General features: G+C 39.9%; 2 protein-coding genes across 2 annotated transcripts; both read right to left on the bottom strand.

The window, feature by feature from the left end:
- Window positions 1–1001: 1001 nt before the first annotated feature.
- On the bottom strand, window positions 1002–18811 carry LOC145446476 (uncharacterized). The gene is made up of 19 exons (XM_080324772.1): window positions 18675–18811; window positions 17242–17425; window positions 16766–16883; window positions 16536–16701; window positions 15731–15836; window positions 15459–15665; window positions 12977–13105; window positions 12062–12177; window positions 11750–11871; window positions 10733–10930; window positions 7308–7445; window positions 6759–6847; window positions 6646–6700; window positions 5579–5646; window positions 5464–5518; window positions 4494–4631; window positions 3288–3364; window positions 3082–3229; window positions 1002–2376 (listed from the first exon to the last, which is right to left on the bottom strand). The coding sequence occupies exons 1-19, from the start codon at window positions 18801–18803 to the stop codon at window positions 2256–2258; spliced, it is 2364 nt and encodes a 787-aa protein (XP_080180898.1). The 5' UTR covers window positions 18804–18811; the 3' UTR covers window positions 1002–2255.
- An 86-nt stretch (window positions 18812–18897) lies between these two features.
- Window positions 18898–23380, bottom strand: LOC145446479 (transmembrane protein 64-like). The gene is made up of 2 exons (XM_080324781.1): window positions 23328–23380; window positions 18898–20844 (listed from the first exon to the last, which is right to left on the bottom strand). The coding sequence occupies exon 2, from the start codon at window positions 20799–20801 to the stop codon at window positions 19662–19664; it is 1140 nt and encodes a 379-aa protein (XP_080180907.1). The 5' UTR covers window positions 20802–20844; window positions 23328–23380; the 3' UTR covers window positions 18898–19661.
- Between the last annotated feature and the right edge of the window lie 233 nt (window positions 23381–23613).

The raw sequence follows: 23613 nt of genomic DNA, 5'->3' as shown, positions 1-23613 counted from the left end.
ATAGTCATTTAGCTAGTAATAACATGTCTGGCTAGCCCCAATATCGATTTATTAGTCGTTGGAAAGCGATGTCAGGTATCATGCGCAGCTCATAGTACAAAATAAAATGACGTGTATGATCAATGGTCATTATATTTCTTGTTGTATTTGCACTACTACAAGAAAATATGACATCTTTTGCGGTAACCATGAGCATCGATCGCTCATGTCAGTCAGCACGGCGCTGTACTAATGTAAAGTTTCAAAAAGCTAGAATGTTGTTCGCAGTCTACGCAAGCTACTGTTCTAGCAGGTTATTATTATTCGTCACAATAACTAGTAGGCCTATGACTGCACGGTGTGAGCCAGTAAGGCGATGCCGGCTTGGTACTGGATTTCCCTGAGCAAGAGGGATATCTTTGTTAACTCGCTGCGAAATGCCTCTGACAAGGAGGCATTTTCAGGAAAACAATAAATTAGATTAAAACTAAAATTGGAGCATAGAGACATTTGTCAAATTAGATTAGAATTAGAGCATAAGAACATTTCATAAATTAGATTAGAATAAGAGCATGGAAACATATCACAAATTAGATTACTGGCATTTCGCTCTAATTTAGTGAAATTAGACAACTAGAATTATCTAGTTGTCCAAGTCTGGCGGCAGATACTTAATTGGCATCACCAAGTAGTTTTAACTCCTTCCTATCTTTTCAGGTAGTGGTGTTTTGAACCGATAGTAAAACGAATGATTGTGAGGTACTAGCAGCTAACCTTTTGCCCCACATCGGTTCTGCCTTTACGTACATAGCAGGAACACGCGTCCTCCGACGCTGGAACACGGACCTACTTCAGTGTCAAAGTATCCGCTTATGCTCCTCATCTTCCCAAGCCACGGACCTGTACTCGCCAAAGCTGTTATGATTCTAGAGCCCGGTTTCACTTGAACACTTTTCCATTAATTTCTATTTTCTCTCGTTCACCTTCAGTAACTAACGATAGGCGATATCATGGTGCAACGGTTTGGATAAAACGAGCATTTTAATTTCAGTGCGTAATGTTACAGTGACTATCATGTAATTAACAAGCACAGGTGTACAATTCTAGAAGTGCAACAAAACAGTGATTTCATGTTAGAGTGATTACAGACTATTTCATATAAAAGCTACAGTACAAAGGGGAATAAATACATTGAATGAGCGAAGCTACAAAAGTAAAAAATTGTCCGATAATGCATATCTTGAAAACAATGATACTGTAAATTCTGTGCAATGGTTTCATAAAAACGAGACGAAGCTTATGCCTAGTTCAGGAAAGTAGACCAAAGGCTGGATTTATCGGCAGACATGCACTCATCCTGTATGAACACCGCCACACCGGCATTGTCAATCGAAAATAAATGCCATGATCACCAATAAGCTAATCGCTAGGAAAATCTATGATGAAAAATAGAACGCAAGTCACGCTGCTCGAAACCTCTAACACAGAACTACAATATACGCAGTATTATGTAATTGAATAGTATATTCATATTGAAATGAACCCGGAGATTTTCGGCTAACCCCTGACGAGTGTCAGCCGAAAATATTCGGGTTCATTTCAATGTGAATCTACAATTCAATTGTATATTGAAGTTCTGTACCTCCAAGAAGCAGTATTACGTATGACTGAGAAATAGGACGCAGTTACCATCCACGAACGCGATTCAATAATTAAAATTTCCCATACCAAGTCAAAAAACTCATAATCCATAAACCACCCTATGAATCCTAAGCAAAACCATGTACACACTGTTTGACACCCCCATGTACAAGGAATCATTGAGCTAGAAGAGGAGTATTTGTGAAACATGTCCTTAGCGACGCCAGTCATACTTGAATATTGATAGTGTCAAATATTACGTACACTGCTGACGAACACATTCAACAGTGGAATAACATTGCAGAATACAAAAACTTTAGGGCATAACCGTAGAGTTATACACAGGATTAAAAACTTGCACTCTCAAATATGGGTATCACAGTAAACATTGTCAATCGCAATGCAATGAGAATAAGGTACCCGGCATAAATTGTTCGGTGTGTGTGGATATCTCAACAATACGAAGCGAAACACACACCCAGCTGCATGACAGATCTAGAGCCATTGCAAGTGAATCACATCTAGGATTACCAAACATTTGATGCTATCAATTTCACGTTAAAGACAGTGGTAATTCTGATGTCAGTAAAAAGAAACGTCGTACACCAGTATCAGAAGAGATGAATTCAAAAGATTTACATCACAACGCATGAACTGCTTTTTTTATTCTTCTTTTCCGCGGACTTTACAGATGGATCTGTATCAGGATTTTCGATCTCTTCCAGCTCATCTTCGGTTCGCCGGTGGAGGTAAGGCCTAAATACACACAAAGGTATTCCACGATACATAATCTTAATGTTTCAACTTCTACTATGAAACACAACAAATTGAGGTTTGGCCACCCGTACTACAGCATCGGAATAGAAAATTTTCAGTGATTGCTAGTCCCGTGATAGTCGAGGTGCACATCGTAACTTGCAAAACAGCCACGGGCGATTGACTAACACAGGTCTGCGGCGTCTCTTCCTAAACTACTTCCTCAAACTCACCCGAGTACTTCTCAGACAGGTTGTATTCTACTTCTACTTAAAGTAGTTTTGGCATGAATAAGGAATAGGACATGATGATTATTTTGCAGCATACACACCGACTCATGATATACACACACACACGATCTGTGCATATGCATACCACGAGCGCATGATGTGCATATGCCGCTGGACAAGGAAGTGCAGATATAGCCTTGAACGACTTTCTAAGCCTTGCACCACCCCTCCATGCTATCCCGATAACGCTGACCGCCAAGTGGGTAAGCTATGGATACCAGTGTTACTAATCAGGTCTTTGGTCTGACCCGGCCGGGGATTGAACCCACGGCCTACCGATCAAGAAGCCAGACGCTCCACCATAACGTTATCTTGTCGATAAAGAACGGTGTTTGTACTTGAGTACAACTTCATGGGATTGCTTCTACTTGAGCATGAGCACGAGTAGAGACAATGACTGCTTTGTCTAACTCACCTCTGATTTGGTTCAGAGTCTGTGGTTTGCTCAGACTGTGGGTAGTCGTCCGCTTCGCTCGTGCTGCTGCTACTCGTGGAATCAGGTACAGTTTGCTGTCTTTTGGGCGTCTTCTGAACCGTTGCATATGGATTTTCCGTGTTTGAAGCTGAATTCAGACGATTTTGGTTAGTTGAACCTACGGCTACGATAATACGGCATCTTACATTGTAATGCTGGATTTGGCGCGCCATTTCGATGTGGTAATGTCGGGAGAGTGTCATTTGGATTTCTTCCAATATCTCTGCAACGACAATCAGCAGTTTCAAAGGGAGTTTGCAATAACAACTATTGATTTTTCACACTAAATGCACAGCAGCGCCATATAATACTTAATTTCTAACAATGATTCGAGCTCTCGAATCACAATCGAGCATTAATTCGAATGATTCGAGTAGCTAGAAATTTCGAGTATCAAAATTATGTCAGCCTTGCCGAATATTCTAGTTTCAATAGTATTTTGCACTATGGCAACTTTGATATCTGCATATGAAATATCTAATACAAAGTTAGTGGAAATGTTATATCTGTGAATTCTTCATCAACTGACAGCATCGTCAAAAAGTGTTATGAAATAGGCATGGTCAAAAAACTACCAATTATTATCTTGAATGTGATCTAGAATTGGCATTATATTCTTTCTGGTAGCATAAAAGGTACACATTTGAACTTCCAACATCTTTCATATTGTTGTGACTTAGTAATGAGTGATACTCGACGCCGAATACTCGATTCAGGGTTGTAATGACAGGGTTGTAATGACTTGACTCGAGTCACGATATTTTGGTGACTCAACTTGACTTGAGTCATTTTTTCAAATGGATAAAATGATTTGACTCAAGTCAATTTTTGTACAAGTCGAGTCATTGTACAAATGTGCACGGCTCAATCGAGTCATATGACTCGAGACAAGGACGGCCAAGTCAGACATTTCATTGTAACTTCGAAGAATAGCAAAGTTACCACATTATTGGTATTTCGTCTATCAGTCCTGATACTTGGAAAATAGGGTCAGAAACTGTTTGGACTGAGGAAAATTACTATATTATGAATGCGAGCGATTCTATATCAACCGAGCAGAGTCGAGAAAAATGGGTTGAACTGGATTGAACGGAAAACTGAACACTGAACATAATGTCTTGGACTCGCACTCGCGTCAAAAACACTATGACTCGGTGGTTAGTTGAAAATGACTCGACTTGACTCGAGTCAATGCTACTAAAGTGAGATTGACTTGTGACTCAGAACCTTGTGACTTGGTCACAACCCTGGTGCTTGACGATCGAAAGTTGATAGACAAAATGAAAGAGGATAACGGGAAATTGACCTTTTTGCATCAGCATGTTGAGCAGCAAAAGAGGATATATAACTACCTATCGCGTCTCTTCACAAAAACCTTTTGTTTCCCGTCAGAAACCGAAGAGTTATCCAATGACAACGTCACAGTCGAGGCGTCGGACGTTTCGGCCACATATTCGTCACTAAAATCAGTACTACGACGGAGAGACGAACTGAAAAATAACAGTGCGCGGTTAATGTTTATGTATTTGCAATCTTTTATGATTTAGGTGCCAACATCGGGCGGAATCGACCAAGTAACCGAGTACAATTCATCCACCGGTCAAAATTTAATTAATAACCCAGATTGTGCTCAAAGCTATTCCGACGATACGTTTTCTGTAATCTGTATAATCCAAGGGTAGATCTACATTGGAATCCTCGTTTATCAAACCGAACAATCTGGACCTATGTCATTAGAAACAAATCTTGTAGTCTCATGATTTCATGCTGTGAAGCTGCTGTGTTATTATTCTAGGTCGTTTATATCTATACTACATTCGTCAACTGTTTATGTATCTTTTATGCCTTACGCCCACATTACTGCTTTACGTTGCCCACTGCTATACGCTGCATCGGGGATCGCTTTCTGTTGATGTTATATCTAAACCCGACCTTAATGCATCACAATTAGCCTTGTGGTCGCGAATTCAGCTGTTTTATCTTTATTTATCGTACCGGTCACTCTTACGAGGCACACGAAAAGTCTTCAAGTTAATATACGTTATTATCAACATACTTTTGGAGGCTATACTCAAATTCTATACCACTCGGTGTCAAGCACATTGTTGAAGTGAAATTGTAAACAGGTGAAAAAGGAAGCGCTAATCCGTATCAATGCTGATACGAAAAATTGTTATTTCCAAGCAAAGTACACATGGAGAGGAAGAACACCACATGAGTAGTTGCGGGGTTTCAATATTACTTGAAATATCCCCAATTTCAGGACACAGAAATGGGAACGGGTGGCGTTATAGAAAATATACAATGGTGGAGTTTTCATACTTTCTGACAACTGCTTCCGGCCTCTTGGATCTCCCTTGTTTCGACGAGACACTACCTAAAAATTAAGCAAATGCTTTCTAAATTTTGCTCCAAGATGTAAGTCACAAACGGTTACTTGAGGAAGATGTGACATTCGTAAACCGTTCGCTGTCTGAGTTTTCTGGGATATTTTCAAGTTGGTTCCTGTAGAAAAAGAGCACGCTAGATAAACACGGTGTGACGTGAAAACGCATATCTACACTAAAACATTGAAATACAACAGTGACACGTCATGAATAAATAGCATAGTAATATCTGTAACTATTTTCGTGCTCATCGTATCATTCGGAACACTTTAGATCAGGCGCTAAAGAAGTCAATACAGGTACGCTAACAGTTCATCGGATGGATAATTGTGGCTAAAATTTCGCAATTTAAGCGGCCGCGGTCAGATATGTACAAACTCCCAATCTAGTTACTTGACAGTCAACTAACAACCGTTTTTCTTGAATAGTTAGTTTCAGTGCTAGTTGCGTATTTTGAAAAGTGAGCGGTTCTAGTTCTAGTTGCGTGTTTCGAAAGTTGAGTAGTTCTGGTTCTAGTGCACACATTCAAAAAAGATTAGTTGCCGAATAACTAGAAAAGAAAAGAACGTCAATTATTTTGCAGGAACACATAAAACAGCATGTCTCTAGATTTATTAGAGCACGCCATCTAAAAATAGTACATTGAACGTTCTCTTATTTGGAAATTCATGCTGATGACGTCATACTTGTTGATACAATTGTTGATATACAATGTTCTTTCCAATTCTCAGCTAGTTACTGACAATTACCCCTGTTGAATGTCAGCCGAAAATATTCGGATTCATTTCAATATGAATATAGGCCTACTATTCAATTGTCATCACTAACTGTGACATAGCCAATGGATGTGTTTTGTGGGTCAAAGTCCCTCCCATTCGAAACTTGTAATGATGTTATGTGGAAAGCCGGCCCGATTCCGATAAAATACAAATTAATAAGTAGCTTTGGAATTGAATCTAATTAGTTGTGTTCTAGTTAGTTAGTTGCGGATTTTCACAGGTGGTTAGTTGCTGTTCTAGTTCTAGTTGTGAATTTTCAAAATCCAGTAGTTCGTAAAAGTCTGTCTGCGGCAATCTAAATGCAGCAATGCGCGTTAAACGTAGCACGAACAGCTCACTTGTAAAAATTCATCATGTCTGCATTTGCGGTACCGTTTTGATCGTCGTTCAAACCTGAAAAAATGCGAACGATCAGAAGCTGTTTCTGGTTCTTAAATTGCGTCTTGCTCACCTCTCGTCCGGCTTTCATCCTTATCTTTGGGAGAGGCAACGGAACTGATAGGCAAAGTAGTGGTTTGGACTAGTTTCTTGAATCGGTTCCTGTAAAACAATTTGTTATTCTGACGCAATAATTAATGATCAGATGAGAGATGGGCCTAGATTGCATTGCACCAATTAGTTTGAGAATCAATTATAAATTTATTTGCCACACCAGTGAAAATCAAGTATGACGAGGGACCGTAAGGCCTTAGGACACGATCGCCACCTGTCAGAGTATGAATGCAAGGCATTTGATATCAGTGAAGTAACATTTAACTACATAGCATTTGATAACAGTGAACACAATTACTTGGACTCGGACGCGAGTCTCCCCACTATGACTCAACCCTCTGCAACCTGACTTGGATTCGGACTTGACTCAGTGGTGAATTGAAAATGACCCGACTCAGAGCTAAAAAAGTCTGATCAACTTGTGACTTGGTTACAGCCCTGGCAATCCGCCTTTTGTTGTTACAATCGAGTTGAGCATAAAATACCGGTTAGGAAACAATCTCGCTACCTATTGCGCCTCTTTGCAAAAACTCTCTTTTTTCCTTCAGAATTCGAACTGTCACTTGACGACGATGCTTTCGACGAGTCGTCGGAAGATTCGGCCACGTAGTCCTCGCTAAGATCGGAGCTACGACGTAGCGATGTGCTGAAAAATGATAGCGTGCGCGAAACGGTTATGCTTCAGCTAAATGCAAACTCCTGTACTTTGGGTGAAATCAGTGTCGAGATGTCTTGGGAAACAATTACAAAAACATATGCACCCGTACAATGCATGGCAAATAGATGGCATTGGATACTGAATGTACGCTAGGGCTGCTCAAAAATAACTTTTTGTTCTGGATTCCAGTCGGTCATTCCTTAAATTGTCAGGTTACCCTAAAAAACGCTGCACACCAAATTTGGTTCAATTCGAACAAGTATAGGGCTCCGCAGATCCAATTAAAATTTTTAATTTAAACATGAAAATTAAATTTTCAAATTTTTCTGTCAACCCCATGAAATTATTGAGCTGTCTTCAGAGACTATGCAAAACAAATTAGACTCAATTCCAACTAGTAGAAGTGGAGTTATTGGAGTTTTTCGTTGATATTTTTCGGATTATCCTTGATTGGTGGATAATCCGAGGATTATCAACGAAAAACTCCAATAACTCCACTTCTACTAGTTGGAATTGAGTCAAATTTGTTTTGCATGTGACCCCACGCAGAAGGGGTCGGTCTCGAAATGAATTAGTCTCATAGACCTGAACTCGCTCGTTGCACATCCCTAGTCCCTACACTAGTTCATCCCAACGGTCTTCGACCACGTTTTCCAGAAAAACCAGTCGGACAAATCTTATCTTGAATTCTCATGATAAAGCCTTATTTTCTGCATGTCTCGCTTATTGGCTACAGTACCCAACATAGGCGCCGAACCTGGGCATTTTTTTAGGTATGCGGCATGCCTAGAATTCGGTTTGGCATGAATCGGCATAAACCCCGATTGTGTTATTTAGAACGAATAGCAATGTATTTCCGTTTACGACATTACCTGCTACCGCTTGTGTGAGCGAGGTAACCCGTTGCGCGCGGCCAATTAGCTACAAGCGCGTTGCCAATTAACGAGATTTGTCTGTGCACAATGTAACGCGACGCGATCTCCCGCTGAGATGATCGCGAAATTATCTCATTGATTGCCGTGCGCTCGGCAATCATCGCTTGGGACGCTTGCCTGCTTTATCGCGTCTCCGACAAGCCTAGTTTCACTCGCTTGAGCATGATTAACAATCACATCAGCAGTAGGCCCGGTGCCATCGCTGCCTGCACTATCGCATCTGCATTGGCGCACACGATATTATCGCTTGCCTACACAATCGCATCTGCAACAGGGCTGGTACGAAAGATATCATCGCTGGCCAACTATCGCCTCTAGAGCCGAGCATGCGTTGGCTCCCATCTCTCGAGCCTAGCATGCGTTAGCTCCAATCTTTCGATGGCTTGGTGATAATGCCGTTAGGTGTTTGTTGGTTAGCGATTGTAATTAAAGAGCGACATCGCTGAACTGAATGACATCGAATGTCCGCAGACATGTGCGATTGTGAGTGCGCCGTGCATGCGTAAGTGAATTCCGCTAATACCTAAACATAATCATCAGAAGATGTGTGTCAACTGTCAAGGCTTGAGTTGTAAAAGACGAGAAAGGTTTGAACAACCTGAAATCGGTGCCATTATAGAACAGATTCCGTAACTACTCTGACATTTTGCCTTGCGCAAATCGTCGCCAAGGTTACGTAATACGCGTTGATAAGCGGCGTATTTAATTGTTCGCTAGCGGCAGGGACTCGCTAATTGACAGCACTTCCGGACTCGTTGACAAGCTTATCATACGCGCAAGTTTGTTAACACGAAGATATTGCATAATCGGCATTTATGCAGGAACTTAACCCTCATGAATTGATGCTATATTATCCCTAATTATCAATTCCGTCGGATCATGACGTCATTCCTTTGTGACGTCATCGAACTCGCATGCCTAAGGAAAATTAGCGTTCGGCGCCTATGGTACCCAACACCGTGACCTTAGATTTGTAAAAACTATCGCAGGATTTTTTGCAATAAATTCACCAAATATTACATACATATTATCAGAAAGCTCTGGCCCCGTGTCGACCCAAAAATTATACCCTTTGCGGTCCATACTTTAATAACCCTTGACGGGGTAAAAATTTGCGTTACAGTAACTTGCAAATGTGAGTCTGTAATGATGGTATTTACTACTATCCTCGTGCCTCGCAGTAATCGAACAGCTATTACGAAAGTATGGTGATTGTTTAGCGAAAAAGAGCAGAAAGTCAATTTGACATCATTCTTTTAGCCTGTCGCAGGCTCAGACGGTCTGATATACTGAATGTCTTCCCCTACAAAAGATTCCAAACGAGGCTTTCGGTTACGTAAGAATTATAGAGCGAAAATATTAATTCACTACGGCTTTCGAGACCTACGATTAGTGGTGCGCCGTAAATTAAACAAGTTTTTACAATTGCGTCGCAACAACAAAAGTTACACAGCCCTTGAATTTCCTATTAGGTTTATTTGAATTATTCCAGGTTAGAAAAATTAACAATTATTATTCACGATTTTCATTCGCACAACCTTCGTTATTCGCACTGGAATTTTTTTCATTCGCACAAGTGCGAACCGTCACACAGGTTGAAAAGCACTGCTCTACTAGTTGCTGACGGACGATTACCCCTGATGAGTGTCAGCAGAAAAATATTTGGGCTTATATCACCACGAATATAATTATTCAACAGATAGGAAACTGCATTTTGTGACGTGATCGCTATGCTACACTGCCCAGCAATTACGATGACGTCACTCGTGAAGCTAGTGAAGTGAAAAGTGGGCAATTTGGCCTCGCAATCAGAGGAAGTTGCATCAAAAACAAACCAATTGAGAAAGTCTGCTCTGTGCAATTTAGATGTACCGGCACGGCTATGTAGAGATAAAGATTTAAGTTTCAGCATTTTATCAAGACAGCCATCGTTAGGTTTGGAACGCCGGAATTGTCTCGCTTTCCTATTTCAGTGGCGTAAATGGGATTGTGTCATTGCAATCGATAGTGAGCAACATGCGCCCAGCCGTGACCGTGATATCTCAATGAATACACGTTGAAACTTGGGAAATACCAAACTTATGTTACTGTTATATTTTCGTAGCAGTGATATTAGATTGTATTATAATAGTAGCATGTGCCGTTTCTTGAAGCGGCGTGACAACAGAAGTCCTGGATATAGCCATCAGAAATGGCTACATACAAGAGCTTTTCATCGTCAATATTCTCACCCACTGGAACCGCACCTACTGTATCCCGACATATAGCAAATATAGCTCCGAGATCAACCTCTGCACCCTAGATAAAGTGCTACTCAAAACACGTTCGAAGGCTACTCACAGGGTGTTAGTGTAATTGGTGACGTTCGATATTCCCCTTGCGACGTGCAGGACAGGCCTGTCGTTTTCGTCGGCGTAATCCCTCCGCCCTCTGTCGAGACCTTTGTTGCGAGAACCGGGCGACTCTCTCTTGCTTGGACCCGATACGGTGTCGACAACGTCGTTAGCGTAAAGCGGCTCACGATTAACGGCGCTGACCCTGTGATTGGAAACACTAAGTGAATGAACCCCGTTGGAAATACCACAAGATTAACATTATCTAGTTAAGGGGTCCCTAACATGAGCGCCATTGGCCTTTTTCAGATGGGCATGAAAAAATTTATCTTCACTAAGTCGACTCCTCTATTACAAATGAATTTGAAATAAATATTGGTACAGTAATAAGCTACATCTAAATCATGAATTTACTTTCTTTGTCTTACATTTAGATTTACATTTATCAATTATAACTACCCCTGCTAAAAGAAGGAAGTATGATGAAAGATATCTGAAGCTTGGCTTAAGATATGTACATAACTAAGGACAGAGCAAGCCAATGTTCAACAGTGCTTGATAGGAGTTACTGTATAAACCTGATATTCAATTAAAATAACACTTCATCATTTTTTCAAAAGGTTTAAAAAAGGTTGGGAGCCCCTGCTCCAATTTTCCACATTAAAATATCAACATAGACCGGCTTCCTCTCACACAAGGCCAACAGTAAATCACATGACATCACATGTCCGTAACAAACTAAAGACTCATCGTCATGACGGGCCCCACTTTTAGGAGTATTTTGACAAAAATAGCCTCACTCGGCCACTTGACAATTATTTTGGTGGTGTTAGGCGGGGTACTTAGATCTCAGTGGTCTTATCTATGGTAGGGAAACATATTCGGGCCAGTCACAAACGGTGTATGTAATACAATAATACGGGAATTGGTCGGCGGTACATTTCTAAGTACAAACTTCAAAAATATTGGCTACGCATCGAATGCCGAAATTCTGATGCTAAGTTACAAATAGCATGTACTCTACCATGTCTGCTTGGGAATGGTCTCTACGCCCACCACTGGAATGGTTTCTACACCATCCACATCCTTTGACATCTGAAGTAGCAGGAACAATTTCTGCAGCCGCTCCCTTCGCAAAAGTTCAAGCTGTAACCCAAGACTTGGTCAGTTAACAAACACTAATACCTATTCCGGGTAGGCGTGCTCGAGTACACATTCGCACAACTTGCATCACCTCTACTTGCTGTAATAAGCTTTTGGCTTTGGTCACATGACGGAAAGTAAATTAAAAAAATAGGTGTTTAATTATCATCCAGTAATCATAAGCATTACTCACCTCAGGTAAACATTTCAAAGCGGCCTTAAAATGATATCTGGCTTTCGTGGGATTCCCGTTGTTATAGGCCATAATGCCGAGCTTTTCGTGACAATCGGATTGCTTAATTTTTTCGCCTGTCAGATGATATTGCAACTTTCAGAAAAGAACCACACAATTAGGACACAATACATTTAGAGCAGGGCCGACCAACCCGTGGCCCGCGGGCCACATGTGGCCCGCGAGAAGGTTTTGAGTGGCCCGCGAGGTAATTTCCGAATTTTATAATATCATCAAAAATGGATTGCACAGATTGTGAACTTGCAAGGCCAACCAAAAATTTGATTAGTCTGGCCGCAACACTTGAGATGTGATGACTAAAATATCAGTTTCGACTCATTGACAGATCCATCAACCATTCATATATTGGTATATCTTCGTACACTACAATAAAGCAGAATAATTTGCGATAGATTTATCAAAGGTAAAAATTTTCTACAAGCTTATCGCAATATGTTGTCACTCGATTTCTTGTTCTTAATATTGCTGCCCTTTTGTGAAAATTGAAGAACACCCATTGTATCAGATTGAGTCTAATTATATTAGCGATTACGAGACAAAGTGTCGTTCAACATGTGCGACCTTGCGTTTGCACTGGCAGTGAGACCGTCAACTATGAAACCTAGGCACGAAATGATTGACGCATGTTGGTCGCAGCTTTCGATATCAATATGTCCATGCGCCGAATGGCCCAGTCCTCGCAAACTTAGCCCAGCGATATACAGCAGGCCCGCAATATAATCAAGTGACAATATAATTGACCTATGAACTTCAAAAAATTTTCGCGCTTCGCGCGGATTGTGGCCCGCGCAAAAGTTCGTCAATCGAATGTGGCCCTTTGGCTAAAAAGGTTGGCCAGCCCTGATTTAGAGATACCCGTGTCCTCAAATGCTTTCAGAGCATGCATCAAGGATTCCCTAGCTACCTCCCTTAGTTCAAGATGGGTTTGTGCGTGCGATAAATGCAGAAAACTTTTTCCTTGGAAACTTCTGTCTTTCAACGTACCTTGAAAAATGATACATATAAAGCATAGTCTTCATAGACCAGTGGACAACTGCATCAATCCAAGCGATTCATGATTAGTTGTTAGGTTCGTCACAACAGACTAAAATGAACGCTTGTATCTCAAGCTCTGTATACTGTAATCAGCGCTGTGTCACAAAGATGAATATTTCAATATTGGCCTCTATTATGGCGCGGTCCTGTTATTGCTACATACTAGACAGTGCACATTGCTATACTGCAACATTTCATGATGCATTGCTTTGATAGAATGTTGATTTCAGAACTTTTCATGTGCCCTTTATCAAGAGTTTAAGGCACAATAACAAGTTTAGTAACATCAGTCACCCATCAAAGTATTTGTAGAAACGATAGAATGTGTACAATTCTGAAACTGATTGAAAGTAGGACATGAATGAATTAAAAATTGGCTGTGAATCCCTTAACTTGTAATATAGATTTTTAGTCAAGGTCATTTCTGGGGCTTTGTCAGCGCATAGGTGTGAAGCAATTACTAACTGTCACACTCGAGCAATCTCCATTGATAAGAGCAACATGTAGGCCTACAGAGCTAGAGAGATAACAAGCTTGCATAAAGAGGCTTCAATATCAATCATGGAGTAAGCTACTTTTAATCAGACACTGCATGAATGTTGCAATCCCTGATTATATCTGGAGAAATAGCATTTCCACCTGCTAACCTTTACGTTCAGACTCGACTTGTTTAGACTTTGTTCGGTGAATGATATCATGACAAGGCAAAATCACTACCATTTCTGTTCCATCTATCAGGCCTTCCTATTCACACTATGTGTCCTAGTAAGTTGACTGACAAGTGAAATTAAGCATTGTTTACCAACATTGTAATTATATATACCTGAGTATATACCAGAACAATAATAGGTTTTTAACATAGATCATTGATAGAAATACAAATATCTATAGTAGCCTACTACTACATTAATTCAGTTCAAAACAATTACAATTGCATGTTTCAATTACATTACAACTACAATTACTCCACGCTAAAAATATATATTTAAAATTACAATTAATGTTAAACATGTTATTGATTAATCATAAATTCAACTTCGGTAGAGAGGGGCTCTTTGGCAACTGTAGTGACGTAACAATCACAAGCTATTCGTGTTTCATTCATGATACGTAGAATACCCTTTAATTAAAAAAAAAACTCGAACGTTTTCGAACTATTCCTAATCATGAGTACTGAAAAATACAAACACAGCAAAAATTTTTAAGCTACCGTTAAAAACCTTCAAGTTTGAGCGACTGGTAACGACTAACAACAAAATAGGCTACAAGACAGGCAATGAAATGTAATCAATCGAATACACAGAGCTGAGTACGGCAAATCAAATGTAATTGGTAAGGCGTCAGCGATAAGGATGATAGCAATAAGGCATGTGGAATTAAAATAAATGCAAAAGGAAAGAAGCTCCAGATAACTACAAATTACAGAATTTTGGCTCACATTTACATTTTCACTGGCTCAAAAACTGTTGGATTGCATTTGTTGAACATTAGGGTGCGAAAAGTCTCTCCCCCCCAGTAAATTTGGCTAAGATTGGGGGTAAGATTAGGAGAACATCTCTTCAAACGCGTGATCAAGTTTGATGAAGCCTTGGTTGGAAAGTTGTATTTCTTTTTGCAATCGTTGCAGCAAGCCTCAGTACTGGTCAAAGGTACTGGTATAGGAAAGGGTTTAGCACAGGTTTCAGAAGAGTTTATTTGATGTTCATCCATTCTTGAAATGCCAGTATTGAGATTTAGACTTTATTGTAATTTACCAAGTTTTCTGCTGCTACTGCATTATTGGAAACAGTTTAGCATATAGCATGAATGAATTATGTGGTTAACGAGGCATGCAGAGCACACCTATATAAATAGGCTTGATTATTTGATGTTGTGCTTGGCAGGTTTCAATAACAATGCACTGTAATTAAAATTGTAATCAGGTAAAATTTTTATCAACTTACAATTACAATTACACGAAAAATGTAATTGATTGCATTCAGGTAAATTACAAATTACAATTGATCCAATTCTGACCACCACGTACAAACGATGAACGTGAAATTACAACAAAGTACATTGTACCTGTGTACCTGATGTTATTATGTTCGCCCATTGCTCATTTTTTATAAAATTAGGATCTTATCAGTTCTAATCATTTCTTCAATGTCACCAGAAAAATAATTACCATGACACCGAAAAAGACCGACCACATTATAAAGGTCATCAATCCAACCTACAAGAATACCAATTTACAATAAGTGGGAGTCAACCATAATTATCTTTCAGTAGTTGTGTGCGCGTACGTAGGTAGACTGCTCACCGTAAATCTGAGAAGCTCTTCGCAATTTGTCCAGTGCATCCTCAGGATATCCAAATTTTAACGAGATAATCCCGTAGTTCAGGCAAGCCAGAGCAAGCCTCCGGGTACCGGGACTGCAGAGCCTGATCGATTTGTGGTAACAAAACAAAGCGCTGTCGTAACGATGCACCAGCGAATACAACAGCCCGGCTTCGCACATAATTTTGCCTGTTGAGAGAAACAACAAAGACGAGGTTGGTTTTGATCATACTTGACACAGAAAATGATATCACCTTGGAAAGCGCTGTTTCTTACGTTCGGGGTGTCTCTGCTGATAGTATCCAACATTTTGACGATCTCGTCTTTTCTGTAAGTCTTGTCATGATATGCTGCATTCGCCTGAAATTCGCCAGCGTGAGAGACACTCAATATTACTTCAAAAGCGTAAAAGACGTAGTCTTGAACAGATGGCGACTTACTTGAAAACAGCAAATAGGCCTACAATCAAGATGCAACCCGTCAAGATCTAAGCGTGTTAATAACTGCAAATTTGTCTATTAATTATTCGCTTGAATAATATGAACGATTTTCGGCTCAAAACAGAAAGCAGTAAATGCGAGCACATAATTTTGTGAAAAATACTATGCAATTGAATGAAGACCAGTCCTTTTTGGCACAAAATTGCGCGAAACTTGGCACAATAAACCGTGAGTAAATAAAGGAAAACACCATTAAACGCAGTAAGGTGACTCAGGTCTGGGATTGTTGCAGTTCAATGGCGAGCCAGCAACACTAGCACAATGATTCCCACGATGCCGCAATTATCTCAAGCAACATCGATTTCTGGAAGAGTCCTGTGCTCGTAAACATCACCTATACCGTTTTTTAGAATCCGTGCACTAGCAAATTACTGTGTAACATAGTAAAAATTAGAGGTTCAGACAAACCAGAAGTCGATCAGCTGGAATCGGACAGATGCAACGCATCTATTAGTGGTAATTTCAAAATACTCAGTGGTCCAGAATAAAAGGCCGCATAACCCCCTCACTGTGAAGTCACACTAAATCATAGAAACAAAAACAGTGGAGACACAAATACCTGGCATATTCCAGCCATCAAGGAGTTTCCGATTTCTTTCCAGTCCTTATATATTTTGGCTGCTTTTTCAAAATTCCTTTGAGCCTCGGGGAAGTTGCGTTCCACATTGGAGATATTTGCTATTCTCAGATGACTTTCACAAGTTTGTTTGTAATTTTTCTCCTTGCTACCCATTAAAAAAGGAAAGAGCTTTAATATTGCTATCACGCAAACGATACACATACGCATACTCATATTGCAATAAAGCGGCTGTGTAGTTTTTGATAGCTTTATCGTTGTGATGCAGTTTTTCATGACCAACACCGAGGTAAAAGTATATATCTCCTTTAGCTGAGCTGGAATCATTTTCTGTAAAACATGAATAAATTATAATTTGCCCATCAAGAACAGAATAATAAACCATTAACAACTTTCTAATATCTTGGTGTGGCATAGTTATGGCACTGAGAGATTACCAAGATAGTGCGACCTTTTTTGGATTTGTGCGATCCCGATAATAAAACTGTGTAAATATAATTTCAGATCTAAACCTAGACTTTACACAATCCCACATACAATTGATAGGTAGCTGGTCGAGGCTGAGGTTTACAAAAGACAAGGAATCAGATACCTCTACCGATCACACGATGGAACATGCTTTGAAACGTCAAAATTGTTACGAAACTTTATATGAACATCTATCCAACATCTATATAATGGTACTGACGTCCATCTTCCTCTCTTGCAGTTGGGAATTCAAGCACTGTCTCCAACAGTTCGATTCCACGGCTGATATCTTCGGGATCCCTATTGCGGTCAATATATGCTTTGCCGAGATTGTAGCAACATTCATCCCGAGTGCCGTCTTGCGTGTTCAACAGCAGCGACAGCTTGTACGCCAAGGAAAAATTCTGAAAATCATTTTGTTTCATAATGCACTGCATCACATGACTTCTATCTATACGTGTTGGGGGGACACGTCTAGTGGATTTCAGCGGAGAAAAATCGGTGCAGCCGAAAGTATTTTGCTTCCTACAAATATGCTTCTATTCTATTGGTAGGCAACAAAATATTAAAATAAGCTTATACACATATCCGTGCATCGAAATCCTTGACCGTAATATTCAGACTAACAAGAATTCAACACAAGCAGCCTACTTGACTGGTGTTTAGAGGAGCTGCATGTATTTTAAAAATATCAGTCACCTGATCAGAAGGCATTTGAGGTCATTAATGATTACATGACTAGATGAACTCGAGTCCTACATGCGGAATCTGTTACATACTATAATATGTTATATAGTATTACGAATCAGAGGGGCTCCATCTCAGCAACACCTTTATTCTCAAACAATGGAGTGACAAATATACGACGTTAGGCTGATGCCGACTGAATACCATACAGATAGTTCTAAACCACTAAAATAGTGGCTCTAATAGGCGGGTCAACACATATACGTTGGCGTATTGCTATGCTCCCTTTGTTTCTGTCCTAGAGTTGTGAGGAATACTAGAGATTTAACTGTAAACACTACTCTGCCATTCTAATTCATTATTTCCATTTGGGATTCCGCGGGTTCTAGGTCACGACATGAAACAGGTTACTGATCCGCCACACTGAACTAACTCACCACTCGAAAGAAAGTGTTGATTAAAGAAATATTGTTATTTATACCTGCAAATTTGGCGGATAGAATGGATCAAATGGCTTGGTGAAGCCGGAGCCGTTCCGAGTTATATAGCATCCACAAAAGATATTTGCATTATATACTTGAAGCACTATGCAAGTTGCATATAGCGGTTTAGCATTGACGTTTCTACCTCTGTGATAACTATCTTTTAGTCCATTTTTCTGAAGCCTCCAAATTCTAAATCGAATGTCCTTTTGTATATTATTGGAATTTGGTGACTTGTTACTAATGGAGACTAGAGTCAAACACAACATCGCCATCAGCTGGTCAAATCTGTCATAAGAACATGTACACGACATCTTGAGAGATTATTTACGTGAAATTATTAGAAAATTTTGTTAATCTCGGATTTTCATGGATATGTGCATTCATTTATTTACTCAGCATTGCTTTGCAGGGCGTATGTTTGACACCCCTTACAAAGGGTGTACTAGAAAGTTATAAAAAATGTAAGTATGTAAATTGGCACCTGGATGGCTTTATCGTAGTCTGCATAACTCCCTGTGCGTAGTCGGGCACTATGAGCTAGTGAGAATGATTCTTCCCCAAACCTTGTCTGCTGTGCAATTTGAGTTCTAATGGACGACGATTTCACCATTGCGCTTTTCCTTCAGTTTATGAAGACCTTCTAGGCATCATAAAGTGTAGCATTGTCCTCAACTGGGATGGGCATTTAAGTATGGATCATTAAATCTAAAAGCACCAATAGATGATTCCATTATTTATGATACGAAAAGAATTGAAGCGTAAATGCACTTGATCACAGAGTATTTTGAGATACAAGGAGGAAAAATTATACACAAAATGCTTGCTTCTTTTGGCGAAATACAAGATAAATATAGTCATACAACATCACAATCACAAACAATACCATGTACTCGCAACACAAAGAAAAGATCATGGAATTAGCTCAAGTGGCAGAATTATATATTTCAAAATCTCCTACATCTCGCGTTACCTATATTCCAGTAAAACATCTAGTGAAGGGGCCGCAATCCCTAAGATATCGTAACAAATAAGGTTATATTCATTTGTAAGTGGATGTTAAATAAGGTGTGTAAGCTCCCAAGGTCTTATTAGTAAAAATAATCTAGACCTAACTACATGGTATGATTGGTATGTCCTGTACCGTCAGGTCTACCGTATACACGGAAATAGATATTCAAGCTTAAAACAGACCACAGATTTCATTTTCAGGATAGCATGTATACAGGCAGTTATAACTAGCCCCTATCACATCGGGGAAAATGCAGTAAACCCGAACCCAACTTTAGGCGGTGAGTGATAACGGCAAAAGTGAGAGTGAATGAACCAATTCTAAGCAATACCAAAACAAAGATGTAACAGGTAACACTCATAAGAATCACTAGCAATGCTAAGGGGAAATGAATTACGTGAAATTTGGCATAGATCATTATTCAAAGAATACCTTCATTTGCTAATTCAAATTCATGGATCATACAACTGTCGTAGTTGTCGGTTGAGATATTCTAACATCGGTTAATTCATGTTCATCCGATGAAAGATTACTGTCACTGACAGGACTGGAGGCAATTAACACATTTGCAAGCTCTCTACGTGCCCTACGAACGACATATGTCATTAATCCTATCCCCGCCACCACCTGAAGCATAAAAATGGTGTAGCCACTGACCGACCCACCTTGATCAATGATATCCTGCCCAGAATGGAATGTTGAACCCATATAGCAGTTAATAACTTGTGTGGGAAGTAAGCCTATATTAGATGCGGCAACGTAATGCCTTGTTTTTAAGTTGGCCATGGAAAAAATTCCATTTTGAAGGCCGAACGGTATTGGGGTTAAACGAGCTAGCGCAACTACTTTCAATCCAGATGGCCCATCCAAGACTTTTAATATACCAGAAATATATTCTTGCTTATCGTAACACCGCAAAGCACGTGTAACACAACTATTACAGAATTTCTGAGAAAACTTATGTGTAAGAGACAACCCGATGGTGATGGATACCATCACAAGAAAAACACCATAAAAGACACCAAAACGGTAACCGGCAGCCATATTCAGCACAACATAACCCCAAACAAGCGGCAAACACGCAATGATGAAAAGTAATACAAAAATACAAATTGCTACTTCCACGTCCATATCTTCTAGCGCGACTAAAACTTTTGAGACATAATCATTATTGTACACACAGCATAGGTAAAACAAAAATAGGCACGAAACTAGGACAAACGTCTGTAAACAATACTTTGAACATACACCAGCCGAGAAAATGGAATAAACATAACCGCACGGTCCACAGTGCTTTGATCGCACGCAGGCGTTAGTTTCATTCGGGGTTTGATTCCTCCGAATGCATGTAGTGCAAGGAAAATACATATAACTGAATAATCCACGTCTTGCTTCTACATCACTATCACAGTTTTTGACGTCGGCTTTCACATCACCATTTGAAGTCACATCTGAACTTTGACCTGTCGTAGATGATCGACCAAGCTTCAGTACATCTCGTACCGCAAGAAACGCTTTCTGCAGTTGAAGTACGAAGGACTCGGCTGCCGAAAACGTCTTCTTCACGCCATCTGCTGCCGTTCGTATATAATGACCCATCGATTAGAATACCTTTATAGAATTTAATATAATGGTGAGTTATCTGTAATTCAATGAAGGAATTGATTAGTGGTAGGCCTACTTATCCAACAAATATTAGATATCCATAGGCTAACTATGAGGAGGATGAATTTAGTCCTAATTTCATGACTTTTAATAATTTACATCATTTCAATACATCACAAAATCATAACACTGTGCAGGGACAGGGAACTTGATCCCCATCAATTTCACATTCGGCTCACTCTACAATATCCATAAAATAGAATGAAGCCTCAACACACTGCAGACTGCCTTGAGAAAGGGCAAGCAAATCTCTCAAGTAAAAATGCACAGTGTAGTGCAGGGGTCACCAACGTGGTGCCCGCGGGCACCAGGTAGCCCGCGAGACTGTTTTAAAAATGGATCGAATAGCAGCATTTACCAATATTCGTCAGATTATTACCAGCGAGCTTTCAAATACATAAATTGATTGATTTAGCTATTCTTGTTTAAATCTCATTGACATGTAGCTTACAAATGTCAATACATAATTAACACTTAAAATGATGATATCAAATTTCCTCAATTACAATTAGTAATATACCAACATGTAATAGAATCACAAGATATCGAAGACGTAGGATACGGCGCACTGCCAATACAGGCGACATGACGGAATGCCATCCACGGTCTTCTTGAAATGGCGGGGGGTTCCGTTATGGTAGCTCGACGTCCAGGACAATGCCATAGTAGTAAACAACATTACTATTTGGTAGCAGATAACGGTGAAGTACTAGCAGACTTTCAATATGTGTATTGCATCTTTTGACACAGCTTATTTCTCTTACACTCAACGCAGTTTAGTACCATATTTCTAACTTCCCGTAATCGATGCTGCTGTCACGTATATTGAAATCTGTTATGTCTGGATGCTGAACAATTTAAAATTAAAATGTAACACTACAAAATGACCTCCACCTCAAAGCCCACAAGGCTGCAGCAAATTTTTGGTGCCTTGTTGACTTGGAAAAGTACAGTGGCGTATGCACACTGCACAGCAGCTATGACGGTTGCAAGCGTGTTTGGTTCAACTTATCGTTGTGAATCAGCCTTTGCGGACATGAACTTAATCAAAAACAAATACAGAACACTGAACAGAACTCACTAATGCACATCGGGAACACTCACTCACAGTTGAAATGTCAAGTTACATACCACAGTACAGCGCACTAGTTGATTGCATGCAATGTCAAGCCTGCCACTGACTGATATAGAAACAGATAACATGATGTCCAGTCTAAATGTGACATCATTTATTTTAAAATTTGAGTTGACTGTTGCTGCATAGTTTATATAAACATGGTGCGAAGTAATTCGTGATTTGTTAAAAGGTCTTGGTGCTTAGCTAGTTAAAATGAGATGTTTTGATTTAGAAGACTCTCGTAGAAGTCTTACCGCAATGTGATTCCTGCCCAGTGTTATGAATATCAAAGCGGAAATTCAATCTGGTACGGGTAAACGACGAGAGTAAATGGTAGCCCGTCACTGCAATCAGTACCCAAAAGTAGCCCTTGGTTGCAAAAAGGTTGGTGACCCCTGGTGTAGTGTCTTTCATTTAACAAATTGCATAGAACTGATAACGCGTGACAGTTACACCTGATTACTGTAGAGTTAATTACTATGGTATAGTATCTCTTTAGAATCTATCACTACGGTGCACGAACTCATAAATATTCAACGCATCCTAAACGTTGCGAAGATATGAGTCAGCACACATTTTTGACATAACAGTTTCACTTAGAGATCGTACCAATAATGTACCGCTATTTTCCTCTCCACACAATCTTGGAATCCTGAGCGGGGAAGTCGCGGATACCAGTTTAATATCAAGTCATTGGTCTGAGCATGCTGATGGGGATTGAACCGACAAACCTGTCAATCAATAAGCTGGACGCTGAGCTCTAGCATTAGGCTACACTAAAAAATCGGTATGTATAATAAGTATATATTTCATATTCTTGTATCACAATGTTGTGGTCGACACTGGTCGTGTGTTGCATTGGACTACTAATACAATATTAATAAGACATAAAATGAGGCGTGTGCATCTGAACTGTGCCACCATGATTGATTACCAGAGTGAGAGAGACAATGTTTATTCGTCTACATTATACATATCAACATCACACAACAAAAATGTATCACAGTAAAATGCGACATACAAGGTAGACGGGAGGCTCGATATGACAGAGTCTTCAGACTCGAGCCACCCACGACATGAGCTTGAATTATCACAGGTGATGGCTAATAAATAAAAACACGCACTACTCTGCGTCGTTGAAAACTTCTGCAGGTCTCATCCTGTCCTAAGCTAATAAATAAATTGTGACAACAGTCAGTTATCAATCAGTTCAAAACAAAGCTAAATAAGATTGTAATCCAGATAGAGAAACTATATAGGAAGTGTATGCTATCAATCAAACACTAATAAGCCTGGAGAATGTGTGCTCTTGCAACACGCACGTTATGAAGCTCTTTACTTACCATTCAACTTCGTACAGCCTGGGGCTGGCATGCAATTATTTCCGCTTCCTTACTTGTTTTGCCATTGCTTCCATTGGATGTCGTCATCATATGACATCACCATGACGATAACACTTCTGCTATCAGTCATGCGGATCGGGGCAGGGCTTCAAAATCTTTGTGGCCCCACTGCCCCCTTTATTCTCTTAAAATACTTTGCGTTCCCATAAGAAAAAAAACTCCATAGGCTCGAGAATCGTGCATGGTGTGAAGGCGCCGTTTCGACTTTGAACCTGATTTGTTTCGA

Source organism: Botryllus schlosseri, chromosome 9 (genome assembly GCF_051294905.1).
Source record: "Botryllus schlosseri isolate E-star chromosome 9, Bs_hap1, whole genome shotgun sequence".
Classification (NCBI taxonomy): Eukaryota; Metazoa; Chordata; class Ascidiacea; order Stolidobranchia; family Styelidae; genus Botryllus; species Botryllus schlosseri.
This window is presented reverse-complemented; position numbering and strand designations above follow the sequence as displayed.

What these genes read in the sequence shown, in the direction of transcription:
- LOC145446479 (XM_080324781.1), bottom strand. Translation starts at nt 20,801, where the DNA reads ATGGGTCATTATATACGAACGGCAGCAGATGGCGTGAAGAAGACGTTT.
- LOC145446476 (XM_080324772.1), bottom strand. Translation starts at nt 18,803, where the DNA reads ATGGTGAAATCGTCGTCCATTAGAACTCAAATTGCACAGCAGACAAGG. An exon ending in GGATGAAAGCCGGACGAGAG is followed by an intron (nt 6,701 to 6,758) that starts GTGAGCAAGACG and finishes GCATTTTTTCAG; the next exon opens with GTTTGAACGACGATCAAAAC. An exon ending in GCCAAATCCAGCATTACAAT is followed by an intron (nt 3,230 to 3,287) that starts GTAAGATGCCGT and finishes GTCTGAATTCAG; the next exon opens with CTTCAAACACGGAAAATCCA.